The sequence below is a fragment of the Heterodontus francisci genome, chromosome 32, assembly GCF_036365525.1.
Source record: "Heterodontus francisci isolate sHetFra1 chromosome 32, sHetFra1.hap1, whole genome shotgun sequence".
Taxonomy (NCBI): Eukaryota; Metazoa; Chordata; class Chondrichthyes; order Heterodontiformes; family Heterodontidae; genus Heterodontus; species Heterodontus francisci.
In genome coordinates, this window is record NC_090402.1 from 27,507,559 (window position 1) to 27,533,881 (window position 26,323).

Below are 26,323 nucleotides of genomic sequence, written 5' to 3' on the forward strand. Positions count from 1 at the left end.
CCAGGATGACTCATTGCAAAAGCAAAATATTGTGAATACTGGAAATCAAATAAAGAGAGAACATGCTGGAATACTCAGGTCAGGCAGCACCTGCAGAGACTGAAACAAAATTAATGTTTCAAGTTGATGACCTTTCATCAGTTCTAATGAAAGGTCATCCATCTGAAATGTTATCTGTCTCTCTCTCTCGACAGATGCTGCCTGATCTGCTGAGTATTTCTAGCATTTTCTTTTGACTCAATCCAAACCTTGACTTTGTCAAGAAGTAGTGACCCATTAAAAAAGGCAGGCTCCATCTTTTAAAGCTACTGTGAAACAATCTGATTTCACAAAACTATTGAGTTTCATTTACTTTTATAGCTCTTTTCACCAATAATGCATTAAACTGAAACATCCTAATTAAAAACAAGAAATATCAATTTCACTACAATTCACTGTATTAGAAATTCTAAATATAGAAAATGAAAAAGTTGTGGCTTATTTCATCCAAAAATGTTGAACACTATCTTACCAAATCCAAAAGATGCATGTCACTGTTGCGTACATCTTTGCCAGGACTGAGAAGAAGGCCAAAGCATCTAATGAAAGAACATAACTGAAAATATTGATAAAGTCATGGAGAGAGTAAAATACTTCATGGTGTTCATTCTTATTCTGCCAATACTTGGTTGCAGTGTTCTATCCGAAAACACTATTATAGTTTTTTTTAAACCACAAAAGCATTTTAAATATAGTAACCCCTTGTTAGATGACAATTTAACTCGTGCGCGCAGTTTTGGGCATCCCATTATAGGCAAAGTAACTGATGTTTTTGTAAAAGGTAAATTCAGATTGATTATATACTCACAGTTTTGGCAATATCAGTTAAAAATGGAGATTTTAAAGAAATGTATGAACTGAGCTGAGAAGATTAAGGGGGATCTGACAGAAGTGTTCAAAATGATGCTAGGATCTAACAGGATAAATTGTGAATTATTTCTACTGGATGCTGAATTGGTAGCAAGGGACCATAAACGTAGGATTTGTATTAGAGGTAAAAAGGAGAAAGGCAGAAGAAATGCTTCATGCAAGCAATTGTTAAAAAAAAGGAATGCACTGCGGCAAATGAAGCTGAGTCAATCACTGCATTTAAGAAATAATTAAGCAGTTGACAAATATTATAGGGTACAGGGTGGAAAAAAGGTGGAAAAGTAGATTTAGAGGAGATGGCTTAAGTGGAAGACTTGCACCAGTACAGGTATGATAGTCTAGTGGCCTTCTTTTGCACTGAAGATTTATGTTTGACAAAATCCTGAAAACTCTGCATATTACCACCATTAGAATGCACTGCAGTTTAGTGGTATCTGGCAGCACTGGCTGATTTTCAGTGATACTATACTGCCCCCTATATTTTTATAGAAATAACATCCAATTTTATTGGAAACTGAAGATTTTCACAGATGTAGGCAATAGGTAAATAAGATTTATCAAATCATGCACAGAAAGAAAGGCTAAAACAAAAAGGTTAAACAAAAAGGTTTCAAAGCAGCATACTTTCTGAGCATGCACAAACTCTTCCCAATATACACCAACTATAGAATTTCCCTGATGCAAATTATTTGTTCATAGAATAAAACACAAGGGGGAAAATAAGTGAAATGGGGAATTTAGGGTACAGAAATATCAACTTCAAATTATATGGTTGTGCACAATACACCACTCTTTATATTCTCATCTGAACAAAATCAGTATAGAAATTGAGCTTTGTGGCACAACTTCAAACTCAATTAGTTGCTAAAAGGACATTTTAGCAGAGGTCTCAGCAGCAGCCACATTACTCCATACAATGTAGACTTGCTGATAAATTATAGAAAACAAAATAGAAGTAAACCTGATTCACATAGTACATGAAAATTTCTGGAATTAAAAGAAACAATTTCAAATTTATCAAGGCATAACTTTTAATCATGAAGTTTTTTTTTTGTTATTCAACTTGGATAGCAGTTTCCCTTTTCTCTTGGGCAAGATGTTATTTTGCATTTGGTGAATTATTTTTAAATCAGCAAATGCTTATGCACTTTGGCCCAAATTTTGTATCTATAACAACAGTGACGCTAACTGTGCTCACCTTTATTATGGAGCAAATAATACAGCAAATTCCAGATTAATAATCATATGTGCAGTTAAACATGGAAATCCAGAAGTTACAGTCCAAGTTATCCTGCCCCTCCACAGCTGTGATATAACAATACCTCACTGATAGACTCAGCACCAAAATCCTTGTAAGGGTGTCAAGTTGTGGTACTTAACCAGTCAACAGGCCATAAAAAGTTAGGGCTGGTGCATTCAAATGTACGTGCATTTTTGATGGTATAAGTCATAACTACTGCCAAACAACCTATGGGGCATTGAAAATTTAATTTTACAAGTGTGGAGCCTCATTCCATCAGAATTTTAATGTAGGTAATTTAAAAAGAAATTAAAATACATTTTTATTTACATTTTCTATCTGTCTCTTACTTCTCAATCCTACTTTCATCCCAAATCTTTATTTCACTTTTGGTACATGATTTAAGTCTAATTTATAATTCCTGGTTTAGACTCTCTGTGAGGATGCTTCAATCAGGTTGAGGAAACTCGCTGCTTCTTGTCCTGCTCACACATGCTCCAGATCCCCTGTAGAGGGTGTGGCACTGGGTCAGAGTTCAATGAAAGCAACTCTACACTCAAAAGTCCACAAAAACTCCGTGGGCAGCTGTCAGCTTAATGACCAGCAAGCGCAGGCCCTTTGCCACTGACCAAATAATTCAGGCCTAATCTTGCATTCTGTTTCAGTTTGTTCCTCATTCCTTTATTGTTGCCACCTCTTTACTTCAGATTTTACTCCTTTGAATCACCCTCCATTTCACACAACACTCTAATGCGTACAGTCGGCTATCTCAACAGAAACTGAAATTTCAATGTCCACAGATAGCCAGTTAATCATAAAACCACCGTAAATCATAAGCCAATTGATACAAGGTGTTAACTGTATTTTCAAAAAAACATTTTTTTCTACTGTTTTCAGATAAAAGATAGTCATACAATTATTCAAACCTAGCAGTGTACAGAAACGTGGTGCAGAGTACACAATACTGAGGAATAGAGAGCAAGCTTTACATAAGAGCTTACAGTATTAGGGGCTGGCTCTGGCAGTTTGCCATTTTACAAGCAATAGCAATGTTTAGGTAACATATGCATAATTCGGATAAGGTGGTGTGCAACTCTGGGACCAGAATTCAAATCTAGTTCTGACTGATGGGGTAAGTCACTTCTCTGAGCTATACTAGGATCTTACATGCAATGAGTTTGGCAAATCTCAAACTAATCATTGTGGATTCAAATTCACAATACAAAACAGATTTCAGTTTGGCACAACTTGTTCATCTCAGATAGTCTATAAGGATAACAGATATGGGAAAACAAAAGAAAAAAACCATTGAGTAGGGATGGTCCACCTACAAAGCTTGTGGGGGATGGCAGGAAGGGGAGAAAAATAATTGCTGCATCCCAATCCTAAAATGTAAAACTGCATTGAATCACTTGAAGTTTACTCCAGTGATATGAATTGAGAACTTTTGCTCCACAAACACCAATCACATCACAATATGGATAAAATGATGGTTTTCAAGTTGTCTCTTGTCAGCCATTTAAAGCACAAACAGCAGGCCAAAGGCAGAGTAACAGACAAACACATTGTACAGATATATTTAATACAGATATAAGTTACCCAAATTAACATTTTCTATTGTTCAGGTGAAAAATAAGTATCTTTTGATGCGATACCTTTCAATGATAAGTTCCTTGTTGGATGCTTGCTGCACATTGATCACAATCTTCTTATCCACTCCTTGTCGGAGTTTGAAGCACTGCTTATCTTTATCTTTGGGGACTGCACTGTCAAGCAAAATCCAAAAATATTAACTAATTTTGGCAATTCATGCAAGTGAATTCAATACACTTTATTGCAGACTATTCATCTCTGGGGTCTGTCACTACTGGCATGAAAGACTTTGCTCCCTGGTGCCTGAAAGATCTTAATTTAAAAAATAGCAGCTGAAATCTCAATGTAGCTTCCTGTAGCACAAAAAGTCCCCATAATTCAGCACAAGTTACATCATGGAAAAAAGATATGGGGCTTTGAATGGAAACGTCACACCAGCACATCAGAATATGCTCTTCGGCAATCAAGGTTAAGTTGCTGCAGAGTACAAATGATCCTAAAATTTGAAAAATTAATCTTGCAACACTTTGTACATACACCAATGCAAAATGTTCCATCCTACAGTATGGACATTCCTTACCTTAATAGAAACAAAAAATGTCCCCCACAAATTAATTAAAAGTTCCTTTTCTTTACAATACATACTATCTATTAATATATTTTTAAGGGATGAAGAAAGTGTCTTTGTGATCCATAAAGACTGCTACTTATACTTTTCAACTCATTAAAGCATGCAGTAGTGTTTGTAGTTTTTTGTTTTAAGTGGTCCAGCATGGCAAGGTGTCCATTTTCAAACATGCTAAATATTACATTACAGAATATGAAAAATAAAAGTAACATTATATATTTAACTAGCAGAACACAATTATCTTGCTCAACGCCCACCCCCAATTATCTGCCCATTTCTCCGCAAGACATCAACTCATGCTAGGGTATGATTGCACAGTTGCCACCAGCCCTCGCAACACCTCACCCAGATGCCATTCTCCACGTGCAAACCTAGGAACATTCACAAACTATTTGACCTACTTCTGGAGGAGAAGCCAAAAGGAGAAATCAGAACCAAGTACAATCCAGTTATCAGAGGGACATCAACAGATTTTTCCCTTCCCTAGCCTTTGGACACAGAGACCCACTGCAGCACCTCTACCACTACCACAGAGGAGACCAGTTAATTCATCCACACCAGGAACTGAAATAAGACTGTAAGGGTCAGCATCACACCAAGCACCATTTTACTCACTGAATCACTGAGCCACTCTTTTGTTTTAAAAAAAGTACATTTCTTTCTACTTTGAAAACATTCAGAATGGTTTCAATTTCAAGTATTCGCCATGTTAGACTACAAAAAGAAAGTCAGCACACAATCCTGAATACAGGTTGGGAGTGTAGTAAGCAGCAGATCCTCATGGCCATAAAGATGCAATATGATGGTTAAAATATAATCAGTATTTCATCAACTGAAGAGTGTTGCATGTCCATCAAAACTGGTGACTTAGCTTCCCTGATGATGCCGAGTGAGCACCTGAACAATACAAACCAGGATGACTCCAAGGTTCACTCCCCATTCTGTGCTGGGTTAGCTGACCTCAGGCACGTTGGTAATAGAGATGCTGCACTTGGCCATGGCATTCACAGCTTAGAATGGTCCCCTTTCCTGATAACTATCTAATGAATCTTGCTAGAAAGGCCTTTGTGTGGCCTGGTCAATGAGGACTGAATTAGTGCAAGAAAGGCCAAAACTTTTTATCATTAAGAAACTGCTAAATATTGTGATAGGAAGGGCATCACATTTTTTAAAATTTTAGATGAATGAGCCAGAAAGGATCAAACATTCCTCACTGGTATCTTGTGATTTTGTAATGGTTTCCACCATGGAGCAACCTGCAGAGCATTCAGGGTCAAGCTTCAGACAATAATGATCACTTGGGTGAGGTACCAAGAAATAATTAATGCCAATGGAGCTGTACTCCAGCAAGGAGCTAACACTTATGAGGAAGAAACAGGATGGGAAGAAAACTCATGTGAAAACAAAAAAAAAAAGCTTATTACTTACATAGGGATGAGCAATTAATACTGGCTTTCCAGTGTTACCCACATCCCAATAACAAATTTTTAAAAACACACTGCAGATTAATGTCCACCATCACATTGGTCAAATGACAGTGGACAGAAAGACACCTTGGATACACAAGCATGTATTCCCATACCCCCACTCCAGGTAATTATTTTGTGTTACAGTCTCAGAGTTCCCTCATTAATTATAAAATGACATCTCCTTTCAATGTGGTAGAAGAAACTACACAGGCCAGCTTGCATTATGCTATTCACTTTGATGAATGCCAAGTCAGACTTGGAACTTGAACGGCAGGATTTTTATTGCTGCAACCCATCTAGTTTTTCTCATGAGCATTTTCTCCTCATTGGAGTGGGAAAGAAAGAGTGCAAGATAAATAAATTACCAGTTACAAACAGGAACTTTAAATCAAATAAAATTTGCATTAAAGAAAATCACCAGTGGTACGCTTTAAAAAGAAATGTAACAGCACCTTAGTAAAGTGAGCTGAGACAAGAAAGAGGCTGCTGAAAGTGAAATGATTTCAATTAGTCTCAGACACAGAGGTTATGTTCCTTGCTTGCAGCAACATCCGGCTGTCTCATCTAAAAAGCCAGCCCAAAGTTTATACTGAATAGAAATGTCATGCTAGTGCATTGAAGAACCTTTGAAGCCAGGGCTGATTTGCATTGTTACTAGGATTAAGCTTCTATTATTTGTTAAAATATATATCCGCATTTTATTGTATTTGGTTACATTATCTGTAGTTCCCTCAAATGACACAATGAGCACAGTGAGCTACTGAGCCATTAAAAAGTAAGAGGACCTGGGTTCAATTCTCTTTCTGTGCTGAATTATCTGATATCTGCCGGGGTAACCGGAAGAATGCTACAATTTGCCTCAGTAAGCTAGAGTTGGTGGAAAACACGGTCAGGGTTGCCACTCCCAAATGCTACCCAGGTCCCCCAGCATAAAGTTAACCAGCTGGAACATCAAATTTGCAGTTTGCAGGAATTTATACTTACAAATATATCATTGTGCCCTTCAGATAAAGACATTGACAGTTACTGCAATTAATAAAAGTTAAAGTAGCACTGTAAAAATGATCTAATTCCCAATCATAAAGGCAATTTATCAGACTCAACATTGGTGACCAACCAACGGTACTGCAGGGCTGGATTCTGTCAGCAGTTGAAAATGATTCATTCCTAACACCACTTTCCTTTAACAGACAAATAAACCCAGCAAAAACACCAAGATTTTGTCAAATACCTGAAATATCCCTTGCCATCATCTTCCTTAACCTCCAAAGAAACAGTAAATGTGAATATATCACTGTCTGGCGTTAGTGTCGGTGGATATGCCGAGAGGGGAGTATGCTTTGCAGACCGTCGGAATGCTGTGGCAAAGCTGTAAAGAATACGACTTACCTAAAATAGATGAAAAATATGAATTAGCTACACCAGTCTTAAGATTGGGATAGAATAGTATCTGAAATTTAGTCTCCAATTTACAAAAGTATTATTTTAATTGAATGATTACCAAAATCCCAGATTTCTGGCAATAGCTTTCGGTTTTCAAAATTTATTGAACACAGACTACAACATATGCGGTGAGAGAAACAGAGTTAACGTTTCAGGTCTGTGACCGTTCATTAGAACGAAGAAAAGTTAGAAATGTAATAGGTTTTGACCAAGTGAAAGGGGCAGGATGGGAAGAACAACAAAAGGAAAGGTCTGTGATAGGGTGGAGGGCACGACAGATTAAATGAAAAAAGATTTCATGATACAAAGCTAAAGGGAGTAGTAATAGGAGAATTAAAAAGCAAAAGATGTGTCTGGATGAGACGAGAATGGTAGGATAGCAGCCATCCAAACTCAAAGTAAAGGGATTAAGAAAAAACAGCAAAAACTGAACCAGCCAAAAAACATGAAACAAAATGGGGTCAGAGGTTAACCACCTCATCTAGAGGCAGCTTTTGTTTCTTTACTTGTCCCATTACCACTCCCTTTAGCTTTGTACCATGAAATCTTAGGTCATTTTAATCTGTCCTGCCCTCCAGCCTATCAGACCTTCCCTTTTGTTGTTCTTCCTAACCTCCCCCTTTCACGTGCTCAAAACCTGATACATTTCTAACTTTTCAGTTCTGTTGAAAGGTCACAGACCCGAAATGTTCACTGTTTCTCTCTCCACAGATGATTTGCTAGTGCAGTCTATAATCCAGTATTTGCATTCTGGCACCAGATGTTACCAGTTTGCTCAGTAAATATTATACTCTATTTGTGTAGAGCATCTTCAGAATTTTAATGACCGTCAATAGAAATTAATGATGTACTGTCCACTTTCTTAGATTAATAAAGCAACACAAAACATTTGCTAAATGTTTAACGGTTTGAAGATTTGATAAGGGGCACCTATCTTAAATAACTATTCCTTTTAGGTTTGAGCTTAGAACTTGATCTCTGTTGGGACCTGAATCTCAAGTATTGACCTTGCACTGGAAATGTTTAATACAGTGGATATTATTGACCTAAAAGTGGTTTAATTTGACCAGAAAGGATCTGAAATGGGCTTCATTTTGGTCCAGAGCAAAAGCACAATAGTGCGGATGCTGGAAATCTGAAATAAAAGCAGAAAATGCTGGAAGCACTCAGCAGGTCAGAAAACAGCATTTTTCGCTTTTATTTCAGATTTCATAGGTCTCCTAAAATCAATAGATAACATTATGAATTCCACAAGGTCTTCCTGATTTCACAGACTTTACGAAACAAATACAACTTTGAGAAACAGAATCCCAATTATAAAATAGGGGCACTTACTTTTTGTTAAACCTGTAACCCTGCAGCTTATAGCCATAGGACTAAGCTGACTGATTTACCATAAAATATATATTTTTTAATATATGAACTTGTTTGCCCCTTGCCCTTCTTCCCCAAATATCACCTCAGAGCTAGTGAGCTGTGCACGAAGACTGAATTGCATGCAGTGAAGCTCAGTTGAGGGTGCCTGGGATCCCAATGTCATGGCTTATATTATGAGCACCATTGTTATAAGGCATTAAAACACATGATGACTTCTGAAAAATCTTTAAGTTTGGTAACTGCAAATATCAAGATCAACTTCATCACCACCCCACTGCAGCCCCCCAACCCAACAATGAAAAAATTCTACAAGAGACATTTACGAAATATATCCCCCAAATATTAATTTTGCAAAAATATAAGTACCACAGTGCATCTTGTATTGTTTTTAAATATTTTGTACTTTTAATTCATAATTTCTAAAATGGGTAAAAGCTGTAAAACTTACTGCTTCTTGTATTTCACATCGAAAGACGTGAATCCTGAAAATTTCTGCATTGTAGTGACTTTCAGTGAAGGCAAAGCAGTCACTCTCAGCAGTACCATCATGCCCTCTGACACAAAAAAGAATCTTGTAGATTGGATAGTTTGCTATTTCAGTGTTTGTTTGGGGATCAAGCAGTCTGTAAACAATTCAGAAAATATTGTTACAGCACCTTCTACTGCCAATTGTCAAATTTTTCCTCAAACCTCTCTTTGTGATGTATGAAATCCTTTCATGTTTTTCCTCAGGGCACACAGCACAAGTTTACAAAATGGGACAAACAGAATTACTTTCATACCTTTGTCAATGCTGTTTTGAACTATCTGTGAACAGGCAATCCATGCCACAGCCAACCAGGGATAATTCTCTTCCCAATCTCCCATCATTCATGAGGGAAGACACCTAGTGTCTGCTTAGTCCCTTCTCATATCACAACAGCTATGTTGCAGAACTGTGCCCAACCAGAGCCACTGTGCACTTCACTGCTGTTCTTACCTACCAGGTTACCATTTTTTAAATTAAAAACAAATACAACTCAGAATAATTTGAATAGATTCATTACATACTTTTTCTGAGATTTGTGCCTGACTGGTGGGGGAGAACCTATGAGTACAAAAGTAATACTCTATATGAAGAACGCATTTCCCCATCTTTAAGATACTTTAAACACAGCAAATTATTTTCCATCAGTTGAATACCTGTCATTTTGTATCTCTGCTCATACTAAATGACAAATGTTAAGAGTGCCAGTTATTTCCTGGGTACTGATATAGGACTGTTGTGTATCTGATACTATTTTCTTGGCTTACATACCTTGAATGCAGCAAATTATTTGCTGTCCTATAGACACCTGTCCTTTGCTTAGGTACCTGATGAGGGAAAATAATTTGCTGCATTGAAAGTGTCCAAACCAAGAAAACAGTCAAGTACACAGCAGTCCTACAAGCAGTTTTAGATCAGAACAAAATGTGAGGCAAGGAAAGATGGTGGGGGTAAAAGGGAAGTTCATCCTCAATGGAACAGGCTTGGGGATTTGAAAACGAAAGATAAAACTAGTTAGGAATCAGTTTTATCCACTGATGCGGAATACTGAAAAGTCACGTATTGCCAGTTGTGTAGAAATTATTAACTTTGGCATAGGGATACCTATAAAAAAAAACAAATAATTTCAAAACAGGTAACTTCCAAATATATAGCAAGCTTTGACATGCACTGCTCAAGTGTCTCTGATTAGAAGATTCCTCCATTAGCACTCTACATTATGTTGCACAAAATGCGTTACATTTCAACTACTGCTGCACTACTAGTTTAACCCAAATCAAGGAAACCAGAAAAATTAAATACCGCTTTGCATGAATTAGATACTGTTCGGTCTTCCCAAATTACAAGTCAGACAACCCTGACCCTTACCTCACAATTCCTTCTGAAACATTAGGCACTGAAAGAGTCACATCTAAACGGACTTGGCACTGGCTTCGCAGGATAGACATCATCCGTAGGGCTTCTACCTCACTCCGAGGAGCATTCACTGAAGCACATCCCAAGTATGTGAGTTTGCTGAAGAAGACGCTGTCTTCATCTGGTATAGGTGTCGAGGGACTCGAGTCTGAAGAGTCCACTAAGTTCAATAAAAAGACAATGTTAATACCATATTGCCACTGCTGTAGCTAGTATTAAAGCAGGTTCTCATTTTTCATTCTGGGGTACAACGGTTTTTATTAGCTCTTCAAATTAATTATAATTATTTGATTTACAATAATTAAACCACCTTTAAAAGGCTCTCATATGCAATAGCTCACTTACTGAAGGACCATATAAAGCATCCCTTCTACACACAACCACTGGCCCCACCCATCTTTCAGCAACACATTCTTAATGGCACCACACAAGTTTAAAAATGTCTGCAGTAGACATTTGATTAAAATATGAAAATACTGCAAAACTTAGATAATTTTTATTGTGGCATCACCCATTTAAATCTTATAACCCACTTAAATTGTACAAGATTTTGATTATTTCTTACATAAACCAAATCCACACAAGATTTTGGCAATATTTTCCTATAAAGATGCAGGTTTCCCTTCTCTGCAAGTGTTGTCACCTCTCAGAATCAGGCAGGTGTCCCATAGATGAGCCCTAATATCCTTCAGTTAAATACTGGGAAAACTAAAGCCAGCGTCTCCAGACCCAACCAGAACCTCCATGCCCTTGTCACTGATTCCACCCCTTTCCCGGCTACTGTCTCAGATTGAGCCAAACTGCACAAACTCAGTGCTCTATTTTACTGAGTCGAGGTTCCAACCTCACCCTCTCCATCACAAAGACCACCTACTCTGTAATGTTGTCATCTCAGCCACTAACTCAGCTCAACTGCTGCCAAAACCCTCATCCATGCCCGTTACCTCAAAACACAACTATTCCAATATTCACTGGCTAGCCTCCCTGTCCCTTTCATAAATTTATGCTCATCCCAAACTTTTCCGACTATATCCTATCCTGTACCAAGTCCCACTCACTCTCACCACTGGACTTGACATGCATTAATACTGGCCCCCAGCACCTCAAGTTTAAAATTCTCATCACGTTCAAATTCCTTCATGGCTTCATCCCCTCCATATCCCTTTAATATTTTCCTACAAGAACTTTTGTTTCCTTCGCTCAATCATTGGTAACCATACTTTTAGCTCTAGAATTCTCTCCCAACACCTCTCTCTACCTTTAAGACCATCCTGAAAATCCACCTCTGACAAAGCTCCTGGTCACCTTTCCGAATATCTCCCTATCTGGCTTGATGTTGACTTTTGTCTGATTTTACTTCCAAGAAATGCTTTGGGACATTAAAGGTGCTATATAATGCAAATTGCAGATGAAGCTATTCTGTGCACTTTTGCATTGAAGAGACAATTCTTGTGACGGTATCTAGCATTCTTTGTAACAAGTGAAACAATTTATATTTATTATAGTGCCTTTAATATAATAAAATGTCCCAAGACACTTCACAAGAGTATTATAAAACAAAATATAACTGAGCCACATAAGGAAACATTAGGTCAAATGACTAAAAGTTTGGTCAAATAAATTTTTATTTATTCTTTCTCTGGGAGTGGGCATCACTGGCTGGGACAGCATTTATTGTCCATCACTAATCGCCCAAGAAGGTGGTGGTAAGTCGCCTTCTTGAACCGCTGCAGTCCATGTAGTGTAGATACACCCACAGTGCTGTTAGGGAGGGAGTTCCAGGATTTTGAAGGAACGGTGATATAGTTCCAAGTCAGGATGGTGTGTGGCTTGGAGGAGAACATGTAGGTGGTGGTGTTCCCATGCATCTGCTGCCCTTGTTCTTTGAGATGCTAAAAGTTGCGGATTTGGAAGGTGCTGTCGAAGGAGCCTTGGTGCTTTGCTGCAGTGCATCTTGTAGGTGGTAAACACTGCTGTCATTGGTGGAGGGAGTGAATGTTGAAGGTGCTAGATGGAGTGCCAATCAAGCAGATTGCTTTGTCCTGGATGGTGTCAAGCTTAGAGTGTTGTTGGAGCTGCACTCATCCAGGCAAGTGAAGAATATTCCATCACGCTCCTGATTTGTGCCTTGTAGATGGTGGAAAGGCTTTGGGGAGCCTGGTGCTGAGTTACTCGCTGCAGAATTCCCAACCTCTGACCTGCTCTTGTAGCCACAGTACTTATGTGGCTGGTACAGTTAAGTTTCTAGTCAATGGTAACCCCCAGGATGTTGACAGTGGGGGATTCAGCAATGGTAATGCCATTGAACGTGATGGGGAGATGGTATTGGAGATGGCCATGGCCTGGCACCTATGTGGTGCAAATGTAACTTGCCACTTATCAGCCCATCAACTCACCTGCCACATCACCTAGCCCTGAAAATGGATGGCACTGGAGCATGGGCCCATACCCAGCCATTGCACTTGGTGAGACTGTTAACAAGGAGGACTGTCCTCAGTGCCCCCCGATCGCATCTCGCTGGCGAGTTGGAAAAGCCACGAGCCAGCGCCAGGGGGCCGTGGTGATGTCGGTGACCCACACGATCAGTCTTGAAACACAGACCCGTCTAACACATGTGCGGGTCAAAGGATGTCACGAAATTCCACGCGCAATACAATAGGTTTGATGGAGTGTCTTAAAGGAGGAAAGCAAGGTGGAGAGGGAATTCCAGAGCTTAGGGACTAGGCAATTGAAGGCATGGCTACCAATGGTGGAGCAATTAAAATTAGGGGTGCTCAAGAGGCCAGAATTAGATGAGAGCAACTATCAGAAGGTTGCAGGGATAGAGGAAATTACAGACATAGGGAGAGGCAAGGCCATAGCAGGACTGGAAAACAAGATTGAGAATTTAAAAAAAAAAAATCAAGATGTCGTTTGACTGGGAGCCAATGTAGCACAGGGGTGATAGATGAATGGGACGGTGCGAGTTAAGGCACAAGCAGCAGAGTTTTGGATGACCTCGACTTTACAGAGGGTAGAATGTGGAAGACCAGCCAGGAGCACGTTGGAATAGTAAAATTCAGAGGTAACAAAGGCATGAATGAGGGTTTCAGCAGCAGATGAGTTGAGACGGGGTGAAGTTACAGAGGTGGAAATAGGCAGTCTTAGCGATGACGAGAGTATGTGGTCAGAAGTTCATCTCAGGATCAAAAATGACACCAAGGTTGCGAACATACTGGTTTGGTCTCAAACAGTTGCCAGGGAGAGGGATGATATCAGTAGCTAGGGAATGGAGCTTGGAGCCAGGACTGAAAACATTGGCAGCAGTCTTCCCAATATTTAATTGGAGGAAATTTCTGCTCACATAAGTAGTATGCTGAGTTAGCAACTGTGGAGTCATCGAGAGAAGTGGTGATGAGGTAGAAATTCAAAAATTAGTGGCATTTAGCGGACACCTTGCTACTTAATAGCAGAAATATTTGTTTGTTTCAGTTCATCTTTAACTTCAATTTATTATCCACATAACATAGATTTTTCACTAGAGTTATATTAATTTTTAAATTAACAGCTATTGATTTCCCATAATATAAACACTGCTAACCAAATTTTAAATCAAATGCCCTCGAGCTATTTTTCAAACACCATTTTCTTCCCTTTAAATATAATTCTTCAGAAGTGCCCACGTATCCTGCTCAAGTATCTACTGCAGATGACATTGCACTTCAAAAATAGTAAAACAAAGCGCTTATATTGAACTTACAAGACTCCAACCACCAGAGTGCAGTAAATTAATACTTGAGTGGATCACACACACACCCACAAGTTGTTACCAGGGAAGATTTGGAATGTGATAGATAAAATAAGCTTTTTTTGTTTACAATCATGTTCCTGCACCTCCTCTCCTTTAGAACAAGATTTTGGAGGGAAGGGGGAAATTATATCATGTTCCAATAAAATTTAGGGAGCTGATCAGACAACATTTAACAATCATTGGGTAAAATTCTAAACAAAATGGTGATTTAGTGCCAGTTACTGTTAAAGCAGATGCAATTTGATGTCATTAGCTTATATCTATTGTGAACTGCATTAAGCCAGCCCAAACTTATTTTCATAAAATAAAAGCAAAATACTGCGGATGCTGGAAATCTGAAATAAAAACAGAAAGTGTTGGAAAGGTTCAGCGGGTCTGGCAGCATTTGTGGAGAGAACTGGATGTTCTGATGAAGGGTCACAGACCTGAAATGTTAACTCTGCTTCTCCCTCCAAAAACTCATTTCAATTTGTACATGGTATCATTACAGCTATCAAATAGCAAAGACCTATCAGGCAGGGTTGGATTCAAACTTAAATTCCAGAGATAAAGGGTCAGAATGGGGAGGATAATGAACTACTCTGAAGAAACAAGGGGCCAGCAGCTTGTCGCATGTTGAACTGTGGTCTTCCAATTACTATGAAACCAGATCCAGAGCAGACAGGATCAGGGCCAGATGGTGGTGATGTTTTTGATGCCTAATAGAGCCAGCATAAAATAGCTATTGGATGATGAGGTAAGAAAATCTGTAGGTAAATTTAATGATTGTAAATAATTTAATTTTCTAATTTGCATTTTAGAAATCTGGGAGATTATACTACAGGGTATCAAAAGTCAGGATGGCCACTGAAATAACTTGCAAACAATAGTTTTAGCTATGTCACTGGTTCATTAACTTTATTTAATCATATCAACATTGTTCATTTAAGCAATTTTATTGCTTTTAATGAATTGTTTGACCCAATAAGGTGGAGCAGCCAACAGCATGACATTTCAAGTGTGTCAGACAACCTTCTCAGAGTATGGATGGGTGAATATAAATAATTTCCAAAATTTGCTAATATCTGCTCTAAACCACGAAAGAATCCAAAGCAAATGCACAAGAAAACTCTGTTGTAAAAGGAATGAGAATTTAGGAATGAAATGGGAGTCTGCAGGATAAATCCATTCTTCACAGTAAACTTATGCATTGAGCATATTTATTGGTTTTGTTTGGAGGGGTGGGGGAACGGGAGATGAATTTTCTGAAGGCTACAGTTCCATAGTTCAGTCCTCTTGTCTCCTCTTTTTCCCAAAGAACAGGTGTATATTGTAGCACATTGTGCTCAAGAACCTCTACGATACTGACCTAGTGAACAGAAGGCAATGCTGATAGACAATGGAAAGGTCAACCTTGAATTTGAGGAAGTGGCACTTACTTGGACTGTGGAAACTGCTATGACATATGTTCCTTTAACAACATTCCACACAAAAGCCTGCTACTTAAGCTTAAAGCTGTAGAGATTCAATTAAAAAATTAGAACATCGATAATGGGCAAAATAGTAACAAATAAAACTTTTTAAAAATACATATTAAGCATTGCGCACAGGAAGAAAAAAATTGTGTCAAATGTTCGATGAATGGTGTCAAAGTAAATCAGGATAAAGTCAAGAGATAAGGATGGCAGCAGTTTTCAGTGCTCAACATGCTCAGAACACCAAACAACAAAGCAAAACAAAATCAGAACTACACAACCAGAACAAGAGCACAAGTCAATGGAAGTCAAGCTTAAACTGTAAAGCACTCCGGTCAAACTACACCTTAAATATTGATTCCAGTCCTGGGCATTAGGGCACAAGGGACTCAGGCATTGAAGTCTTGGGAGCAGTGCGAGAACAGTCATGAGACTGATCCCAAGGCAGCAATTTTAATCTAACCTGCCAGATGGAAATGAGTGCAATGCTGGTTTTACACTCCGCCTGACTTTACTCTCCATTGACATCACCAAAGAGTAATATTGGGTGGGATGTGAAACAGGTATTCCATCCAATCCAATGGGCTTACCACCCAGTGAGTTCAGTTAAAAGCCCCTTGGTGCCAAAGCACTCCATTCTGAAGACAGACTAGAAACTTGTGCTTTTCAGTCTATCAGACTATCTTAGAGATATGCAAGATAGTAAATGGTATAGAAAAATCTAAATCCAGAACAGTACAAATTAAGCCGCAACAGGACGACAAACTGGGGTGGGGAGAGGAAAGCAGGTTCAAACTCGCAAAGGAGAAGTGTTGTAATCAGGAAGTTATCCCTCCCACTAAGGGTGATCAGTATGTGGAATAAGACAAAGAAAGGAAAACTCCGAGAACAGTTTAAGAAATAGATGTGGTGGGGAGGAGGAAAGTAGACTATCTCTTGATGGATGAACCAAAGTGATTCCTTTATCTGTAAGGAACATTACTAGGCTACAGTCAAAGATACTCAATAATTAGGAAAGATGAAGAGGGCAAGAGGAATTCACCAGCGTGTGTGTATACTAGGGAGATTCTTTTCCATTTGAGGCATTATTTTTTCTGAAGAACAAGTGGTAACATTATTAAAGTTCCCACAATTCAAGAGCAAAGGTATTTTCAGCCTGTTAATCGATCCATATGACCAATTTTACTCTCAATTCGAGTCAGCAAATGATCTCTGATGGCCACTTGATTATAGTCAAAGAACGAGTGCTGCCTGAATCATTATGGGACCATGGTGATTTTCACTCACTCCCTCAACCTTCCCAATTCTTTGAACTATCAATACAATGTTGAGGTAATTCCACTTAAGAACATCCACTGCATATTATCCAGTCTCATACTGACCTTCGATAACGAGCAGAGGCTAAAGGCCAGTCCTCAGTTTCTGTGTCATTTCTTGGGCATCACTATTACCATCATGCCTCTCGGTGCCACCTCAACAGGATTTCCCAATATTAAGTAAATAGTCAGTCATAGCAAAAGCTCCACTTCTACCACTAAAGACTTTTTAAATTATTAAATAATTCTCAGTGAAAAAACCTAGCAAACTTTAACTTGGACTTCCAGAACCCTCCCTTCCACTAATAACTCTCTCTCCAGTGTATTTTTATACAATCTGCTTTTTCTATCCTGTGGCCTCTCTCCAACTTTCCAATAATTTTTCTTCCAACGTCCTCTCTGCTGAGAGGTTTTATTTGTTTTGGCACATAGCCAACACTTTAATGTGCCAAGATGGTGCCTCACCATCCTACACCCTGTGTCCCCAAGATCAGACAACCACATCCCACTATTAGGCACATCAGGGCTCCAGATTCCATCTGCAATCATCCCATCGAATCTTGACATGTTTATTTTTATTTATGCCACATTAGTTCAATATTGCACCAATCTTATCTACTTTCTACAACATTTACTGCCCAAGATTGGCACCAAGGTTACTCTTGCCATTCCAGCCTCCACTCTTCCCACCACCTATGACTCTATGACCTCACAACTGGCAGACCAAACCTCGAGAACCCTCCCTTCCACCTCTCCCTGGTATTTTTTCTATGAAAGAAATGACCATTTCTTAATAAGTATTAAATTTTTAAAAATTTCCTATTCATCAATATTTTCTCTACATAATTACCTTTAATCTCCAATTTAAATATGTAACATTTATGTTGATTCATAGGTCCATCTCAATTTACAATGAAATTAATGTTGAAATCATTTTAACATTTTAGTTACATTACAGAACTGATCATTTCGCGCAGTGCAACATTTCATTAATAATTTCTATCTTTTACCCCAATTTGCAGATTCGGATTTAATCATTTCAACTTTTATTCTGGATCACATCTTTCATTCAATTATTTTCAAAATGTTGAAAATTACAGGTTATGTTGTCATTTACGGTTACGAGGCAACACGGGAGCGTCACAGGCACAGAATGCTGTTACCATTGGACGGCCACAACGTTGTGGATGACAACTACATCAACAAATCCAACAGGACATCAGCTACACATAAGCCAGTCTATATCCTTGGATTCACCATGGGCAATGCCATACGAAATCAACTAGTAAATACTGGTGTTACATCTGAAAACACAGCAATGCAAACAAACAAAACTATATGTGAAAAAGTTGTGAAAATGTATAATAACTTTGCTATACCACTGTAACTGGATATTCTAATGCAAATAACTAACACTAATAATGGTATTTGATCTCAGAACACAGACTCTATAACTTCCTATGGTAACAAGAAAAATTTAAGGTACTTGTTACTTTATACTTAAGAGTAACTTAGGCTCCAAGGCAAATTGCATATTCCTCCCCCAAAGATAATGAAACATTGTTCGTTTCTGCTACCCATTAGAATCACTGACTTGTCAGCAGCTTTACAATTCCACGTACCTTCTTCTGTTGGTTTAATTGGTAGACTCATTTCTGGTTTCTTAGACACCATTAATCCTGAATAAACAGGTGATGGGGTTAAGGAAATATCCTCAGTCAGTGACTCTTCACTTGTAGCAGAAGCTGGCATTGCTTCTGAAGGCTCTCTGGCAACCTGATGACCCTCCATTGCTGAATCCATTAATACATCCTCCAGTTCCTTTTGTAATTGCTGTTCACTTCCATTTCCAACTATCTGCGTGCACACACAATATAGATAAACTTTATTAACTGCATTATTCCATTTCTCTTCACTAGTTGCTAGGAAGTGAGTTTTCCAGTAGTTAGGATACACAGGCATTAAAAATACTGACATTTAAAATTCACACTTTACTTCAGGAAATCACTTTATTTACTGTAATATGGAAGTTGGTTCCAATTTTCTTTCTGGTAATTCAGTAGCTTATTGTTTCATCATATTTACATTTTTACAGTATATCGCAACAAACCTAGAAATGTGAGAACAGCTCACCAAAAAAATCATGAGAAATGGTGAGAATGACCGAAAATCAAGAAGGACCAAATGCTGGAATGATGTTTTGCACATAAATAAACGAACAGCTGAAGTGTTACCACAAAACAAATACAACATTTGAGATTTATACATACCCAATTACATTATATGATCACATACAAACACTTCTAGTGCTGTGGAATCTACTCAATATACACAGCAAAGTACATGAAATATTGCCTGGATAGGAGCAGCTCCAACAACACAAGACGCTTGACACCATCCAGGACAAAGCTGCCTGCTTGATTGGCACCCCATCTACAAACATTCACTCCCTCTACCATCGGCACAGCAGTGTGCACCATCTACAAGATGCACTGCAGCACTCAACAAGGGTCCTTCAACAACACCTTCCAAACCTGCAATCTCTACCACCTAGAAGGACAAGGACAGCAGATGTATCGGAACACCACCACCTGCAAGTTCCTCTCCAAGCCACACACCATCCTGACATGCAACTATATCACTGTTCCTTCACTGTCGCTGGGTCAAAACCCTGGAACTCCCTAACAGCACTGTGGGTGTACCTACCCCACGTGGACTGCAGCAGTTCAAGAAGGCAGTTCACCACGACCTTCTCAAGGGCAATTAGGGATGGGCAATAAATGCTGGCCTAGCCAGCGACGCCCACATCCCCCGAGCGGATAAAAAAAATTTGACAACTAGGAACCACTAACTTAAGCTGAACAGGAAGAGAGGGAGTTATTTCAGCAAGTAGGAGAAGCTGCAGGAAATCATAACGTGATAAGTGGAATTTCCATTATCCAGAAATAAAATGGTCAAACCAGAAACAAGATGGTAAAACTCACAAGGAAGTTCAAGACAGTCAGTAGTATCCAGAGCAGAAGCAGTATTTAACATTCATCTAAACTGATCAATAACCTAGAACAGAGAACACACCTGAACCTAGTTTTTTTTTAAAAAACTTTTGTGAAGTGGGGCTTATCCTTGGTACAGCAGGACTTTTCCACCTACCTCGCCGCCCACCCCCACCCCCACACCCCGCGAAGATGCGACTTTGACAGATTTCTGGTCTCCATGATTCTGTCAGTCACAATGCAGCCTGCGCAATTTCACTAAATCAACAATGCATTAAAATCAGTACGTAGGTCACATACTCCATTGTGCAGTTCAAGTAAACATTTTCTATAGGAGTCCCTTGTTAACATGTCCACAGTTACTGTTATATTCCATTATGACAGCGGCAGGTAGCCCTGTAAGCAGACCTTTGGGCTAGGACCTTCCTGCTTGTGTTTGCCAGCCCACAATATTCCATCTACTAACTTAAATGAATAGAAAATTGCAGTAAAACCCCAGCCTGAATATTAGATTTTGATCTGAAAGTCACTCAGATTGCCTTCTGATTGTTTGTATCACCTCTATACAACTACATTATCATCTCCTCAACTGGTAGTTTATTTAAATTTTGAAAGATTTCAACATTTGCATTTTAAACTAAAATCCTCATTTTAGTGTTTGAATTAGTTAAAGGTTTTCTCCTGTCACCTACCATTACTAATAGGTCAGGGCTCCAAATTGTCAATCGTTGCCATCTGAATTATGAAGGAGAAAAAGTATTTATGATTTTTAATTTCATTAATATATCTACAGGTAGGTTTGTTTTTACTTTTTAAAAGCTAAACTGATTTTTTTCCACCCACGCTCTCCATCCTTACTCCCCCCACCGCACCCCCTCCCCAACAGTCTCCAGTTGGCCAATGGGTTCGCACCCTTCCCTACCTTAATGCTACTTCGCTCTGCAATGTCGCCATCCTTTCCTGCTCTCTGCATTCTATACCCTCCCTCCAAGTGCTGCAAAACAGACCACCCTAAATCGCTGCCTACAGAAAGGCATCACCAGAGTCCTCAAGCCACTCCTTTGGCTCAAAGATTCAAAGTAGTTAAAGCCATGAACCTCCTCCCCCACCCCAAGCATGACGTTCTTAACATTCTCTGGTCTCAACCTCTTCCCTGCTGCTCCAGGCCATACTCTGCTACACGGAACATAAGAAATAGGAGTAGGCCATTTCGGTCCCTCGAGCCTGCTCCACCATTCAATAAAGTCATGGACTGATCTGATCGTGGCCTCAACTCCACTTTCCTGCTTGCCCCCACATAACCCTTTACTCCCTTGTAGATCAAAAATCTGTCTCAGTTTTGAATATATTCAATCATCCAGCCTCCACTGCTCTCTGGGGTAGAGACTTCCAAAGGTCAGTGACCCTGAGAACAAATTCCTCCTCATCTCAGTCTTAAATGAGAGACCCCTTATTTTGAAACTGTGCCCTCTAGTTCTAGATTCCCACACACGGAGAAACATCCTCTCAGTAACTACCCTCTCAAGCCTCCTCAGAATCTTATACGTTTCAATATCAAATCTCATTCTTCCAAACTCCAATGAGTATAGACCCAACCTGCTCAATCTTTCCGAAGACAAGCTTTTCATCCCATGGATCAACCTAGCACACCTCCTCTGCACTGCCTCCAATGCAAGTATATCCCTAAATAAGGAGACCAAAACTGTACACAGTACTCTAGGTGTAGTCTCACCAATGCCCTGTGCAGCTGTAGCAAGACTTCTCTACTTTTATACTCCATACCCCTCGCAATCAAGACCAACATTCCATTTGCCTAACTACTTGTTGCACATGAATGCTAACTTATGGAGATTCACGTATGAGGGAATCCAGATTCCTCTATACCACAGCATTCTGCAGTCTCTCTCCATTTAAATAATATTCTGCTTTTCTACTTCCTGCCAAAGTGGACAACCTCACTTTCCCAAATTATACTCCATCTGCCAATTTTTTGCCCACTTAACCTATCTATATCTCTCTGAAGACTGTGTGTCCTCCTCACAACTTGCTTTCCCACCTATCTTTGTATACAATACACTCTGTCCCTTCTTTTAAGTCATTAATATAAGATTGTAAATAGTTGAGGCCCCAGCACCCCTGTGGCACACCACTGGTTAGTTTGCAAACCTGAAAATGACCCCTTTATCCCAACTCGGTTTCCTGTTAGCCAATCCTCCATCCATGCTAATATTTCACCCCCAACACCATGAGCTCTTATCTTGTGCAGTGATCTTTGATATGGCACCTTATCGAATGCCTTTTGGAAATACAAATACACTACATTTATTACTTCCCCTTTATCCAACCCACTCGTTATATCCTCAAAGAACTCTAATAAATTTGTCAAACATAATTTCCCTTTCATAAACCTGCTTGACTGCATTAATATTTTCTAAATGTCTTGCTACTACTTCCTTAATAATAGATTCTAGCATTTTCCCAATTACTGACATTAGGTAACTGACCTATACTTTCCTTTCTGTCTCCCTCTTTTTTTAAATAGGGACATTTGCGGTATTCCAATCTGCTGGGACCTTTCCAAAATCTAGGGAATTTTGGAAGATTACAAACCAATGCAATTATTTCTGCAGTCACTTCTTTTAAGTCCCTAGGATGCAGGCCATCAGGTCCAGGGGACTTGTCAGCCTACAGTTTCACTGGTTTTCCTAGTACTTTTTCTCTAGTGAGTGATTATTTTAAGTTCCTCCTTCCCTTTTGCCCCATAAATTTCTACTATCCTTGGGATGCTTTTAGTGTCTTCTAACCATGAAGACAGATACAAAATATTTGTTTAAAGTTTCTGCCATTTCCTTGTTTTCCATTATTAATTCCCCAGACTCTAAAGGAACTAATGTTTACTTTAGCTACTCTCTTCCTTTTTATATACTTGGAGAAGCTTTTACAATCAGTTTTTATATTTCTTGCTAGTTTACCCCCATTCTAATTTTTCCCTTTAAAAGCTACCCTTTGCTGGTTTCAAATATTCTCTCAATCTTCTGGCCTATCACCAATCTTCACAGCACTGTACACCTTTTCTTTCAACTTGACACCATCCTTAACTTCCTTAGTTAGCCACAGATGATTCATCCTTCTTGTAGTCATTCTTTTTCAAAGGAATATATATTTGCTGAGAGTTACGAACTAGCATCTGTTGTTCGCGGCATTTCTCCTGTAGCTGGCAAAGGGAGAACAGCACGTCAATGGTGGATCTCTCTGCTCGGAAGCCACACTGTGCCTCAGGGTTGACACGCTCAGCCAGCTTCTGGAGTCTGTTTAAAATGACTCGAGCGAAGACTTTCCCCACGATGCTGAGCAGGGAGATTCCACGGCAGTTGCTGCAGTCACCGCGGTCACCCTTGTTCTTATAGAGGGTGATGATATTGGCATTGCACATGTCCGGTGGTACTGCTCCCTCATCCCAGTACAGACAAAGCAGTTCATGGAGTGCTGAGAGTATAGTAGGCTTTGCACTCTTGATTATTTCAGGGGCAATGCTGTCCTAACGCTTTTCCACTGGCTAGAGAATCAATGGCATCACTGAGTTTCGATTTTGTTGGCTGTTCGTCCAGCTCATCCATGACTGGCAGAGACTGGGCTGCATTGATGGCGGCATCAGTGACAACAATGCCCCTGGGTACCCGTCTAGGTAGTGCTCCACCCAGCGGTCCATTTGCTTGCGTTGGTCAGTGATCATTTCCCCTGATTTAGACTTGAGGGGGGAGATCTTCTTGATCGTTAGCCGAAAAGCACTCTTAATGCCATCATACATTCTTCTGATGTTTCTGGTGTCGGAGGCCAGTTGAATACGACTGCATAGGTGTTGCCAGTAGTCATTTGCACAGCGCCTGGCTGTTCTTTGTGCAGCGCTTCTGGCTACCTCAAATGCTATGGATGTTAACTCACTGGGGGCTTTCTTGTAGTTCAACAGTGCAGTGCGCTTAGCAGCTATGACAGGTTCCAGCCCTTCAAAGTGAGATTGAAACCAGTCTGCATTCTGCTTCTCACGTTTGCCAAAGGTGGTTACTGCTGAGTCATAGATGGCATCTCTGATGTGGGCCCACTTCGGCTCTGCATCCCCTGCAGGAGTGTTTTGAAGGGCTTTTTCAAGTGAATTTAGAAACTTATGGAACAGCTGTAGATAAGAAATTCTGTTAGTGTTGATGCTTGGAGTGATGTAGCTTCTTTGGTTTGAGTCTAACTTTGCTGCTCACCAGGGAGTGGTCAGTGTCGCAGTCCGCACTGTGGAAGCTGTGTGTGATTTTGATACTGTTTACAGAGGCTCGCCTTGTGACAATGAGGTCCAGCTGGTGCCAACGACGTAATCTTGGGGGTCTCCATGAAACCCGGTGACAGGATTTAGTATGAAAAAAACGGAAGTATGAAAGATGTCCCTCTACGTTGCTTTCATAGATCTCACCAAAGCCTTTGACCTCATCAGCAGATGTCGTCTCTTCAGACTACTCGCAAAGATCGGATGTCCACCATCCATGACAATATGAAAGGCACAATTCAGCATAGCGGTGCCTCATCAGACCCCTTTCCTATCCTGAGTGGCATGAAACAAGGCTGTGTTCTCGCACCAACACTGTTTGGGATCTTCTTCTCACTGCTGCTCTCATGTGTTCAAGTCTTCAGAAGAAGGAATTTTCCTCCACACAAGATCAGATGGCAGGTTGTTCAACCTTGCCCGTCTTAGAGCGAAGACCAAAGTACGGAAAGTCCTAGTCAGGGAATTCCTCTTTGCTGACGATGCTGCATTAACATCCCACATAGAAGAGTGTCTGCAGAGACTCATCGACAGGATTGCAGCTGCCTGCAACGAATTTGGCCTAACCATTAGCCTCAAGAAAACGAACATCATGGGACAGGACGTCAGAAATGCTCCATCCATCAATATTGGCGACCACGCTCTGGAAGTGGTTCAAGAGTTCACCTACTTAGGCTCAACTATCACCAGTAACCTGTCTCTCGATGCAGAAATCAACAAGCGCATGGGAAAGGCATCCTCTGCTATGTCCAGACTGGCCAAGAGGGTGTGGGAAAATGGCGCAGACACGGAACACAAAAGTCCGAGTGTTTCAAGCCTGTGTCCTCAGTACCTTGCTCTACAGCAGCGAGGCCTGGACAATGTATGTCAGCCAAGAGCGACATCTCAACTCATTCCACCTTCGCTGCCTCCGAAGAATCCTTGGCATCAGGTGGCAGGACCGTATCTTCAACGCAGAAGTCCTCGAGGCGGCCAACATCCCCAGCATATACACCCTACTGAGCCAGCAGCCCTTGAGATGGCTTGGCCATGTGAGTCGCATGGAAGATGGCAGGATCCCCAAGGACACATTGTACAGCAAGCTCGTCACTGGTATCAGACCCACTGGCCGTCCATGTCTCTGCTTTAAAGACATCTGTAAACACGACATGAAGTCTGTGACATCGACCACAAGTCGTGGGAGTCAATTGCCAGTGATCACCAGAGCTGGTGGGCAGCCATAAAGGCGGGGCTAAAGAGTGGCGAGTCGAAGAGACTTAGCAGTTGGCAGGAAAAAAAGACAGAAGTGCAAGGAGAGAGCCAAATGTGTAACAGCCCCGACAGCAAATTTTATCTGCAGCGCCTGTGGAAGAGTCTGTCACTCTAGAATTGGCCTTTATAGCCACTCCAGGTGCTGCTCCACAAACCACTGACCACCTCTAGGCACTCACCCATTGTCTCTCGAGACAAGGAGGCCAAAGAAAGACGACGATGAACTCGCAGAGGATTACTATCTTTAAACTTTAAAGTGCATTGGTATTTAACATGGTGCTTATTCAGTAGCAATGTATAAATAATTATAAAGTTCAAAAATGCCACATCATTAAGGAGTTATTTTAAATACAACAGGGTGACATAGCATAGTGGTAATGTTATTGAACTAGTAATCCAGAGGCCCAGAGACAGGGGTTCAAATCCCCTCACGGCAGCTGGGGGAATTTAAATGCAATTATTAATAAAACTGGAATAAAAATGTTAATCTCATTAATAATGATCACTAAACTACCAAACTGTCATAAAAACCCATCTGGTTTGCTAACACCCTTCAGGGTAGGCTATCCTTACCTGGTCTGGCCTATGCTGTGGATCAGGAATCACAATGTG

The 26,323-nt window shown here is 40.0% G+C and overlaps 1 protein-coding gene across 9 annotated transcripts in view; it reads right to left on the bottom strand.

Annotated features, from left to right (window-relative positions):
• The window catches only part of LOC137347714 (rab GTPase-activating protein 1), a 225,995-nt gene that overhangs the window by 134,785 nt on the left and 64,887 nt on the right, over positions 1–26,323 (bottom strand). For 8 of the 9 annotated variants that reach the window (XM_068012542.1, XM_068012535.1, XM_068012536.1 and 5 more), the window contains 6 exons: positions 18,784–19,018; positions 10,554–10,761; positions 9,108–9,282; positions 7,071–7,228; positions 3,805–3,915; positions 512–578 (listed from right to left, as the gene is read on the bottom strand). In XM_068012542.1, the coding sequence (XP_067868643.1) occupies positions 512–578; positions 3,805–3,915; positions 7,071–7,228; positions 9,108–9,282; positions 10,554–10,761; positions 18,784–18,964 (900 nt within the window). In that variant the 5' untranslated portion in view covers positions 18,965–19,018. Of the gene's footprint in view, positions 1–511; positions 579–3,804; positions 3,916–7,070; positions 7,229–9,107; positions 9,283–10,553; positions 10,762–18,783; positions 19,019–19,867; positions 19,892–26,323 lie in introns of those variants that run through there. The other variant, XM_068012544.1, reaches the window with a different exon arrangement.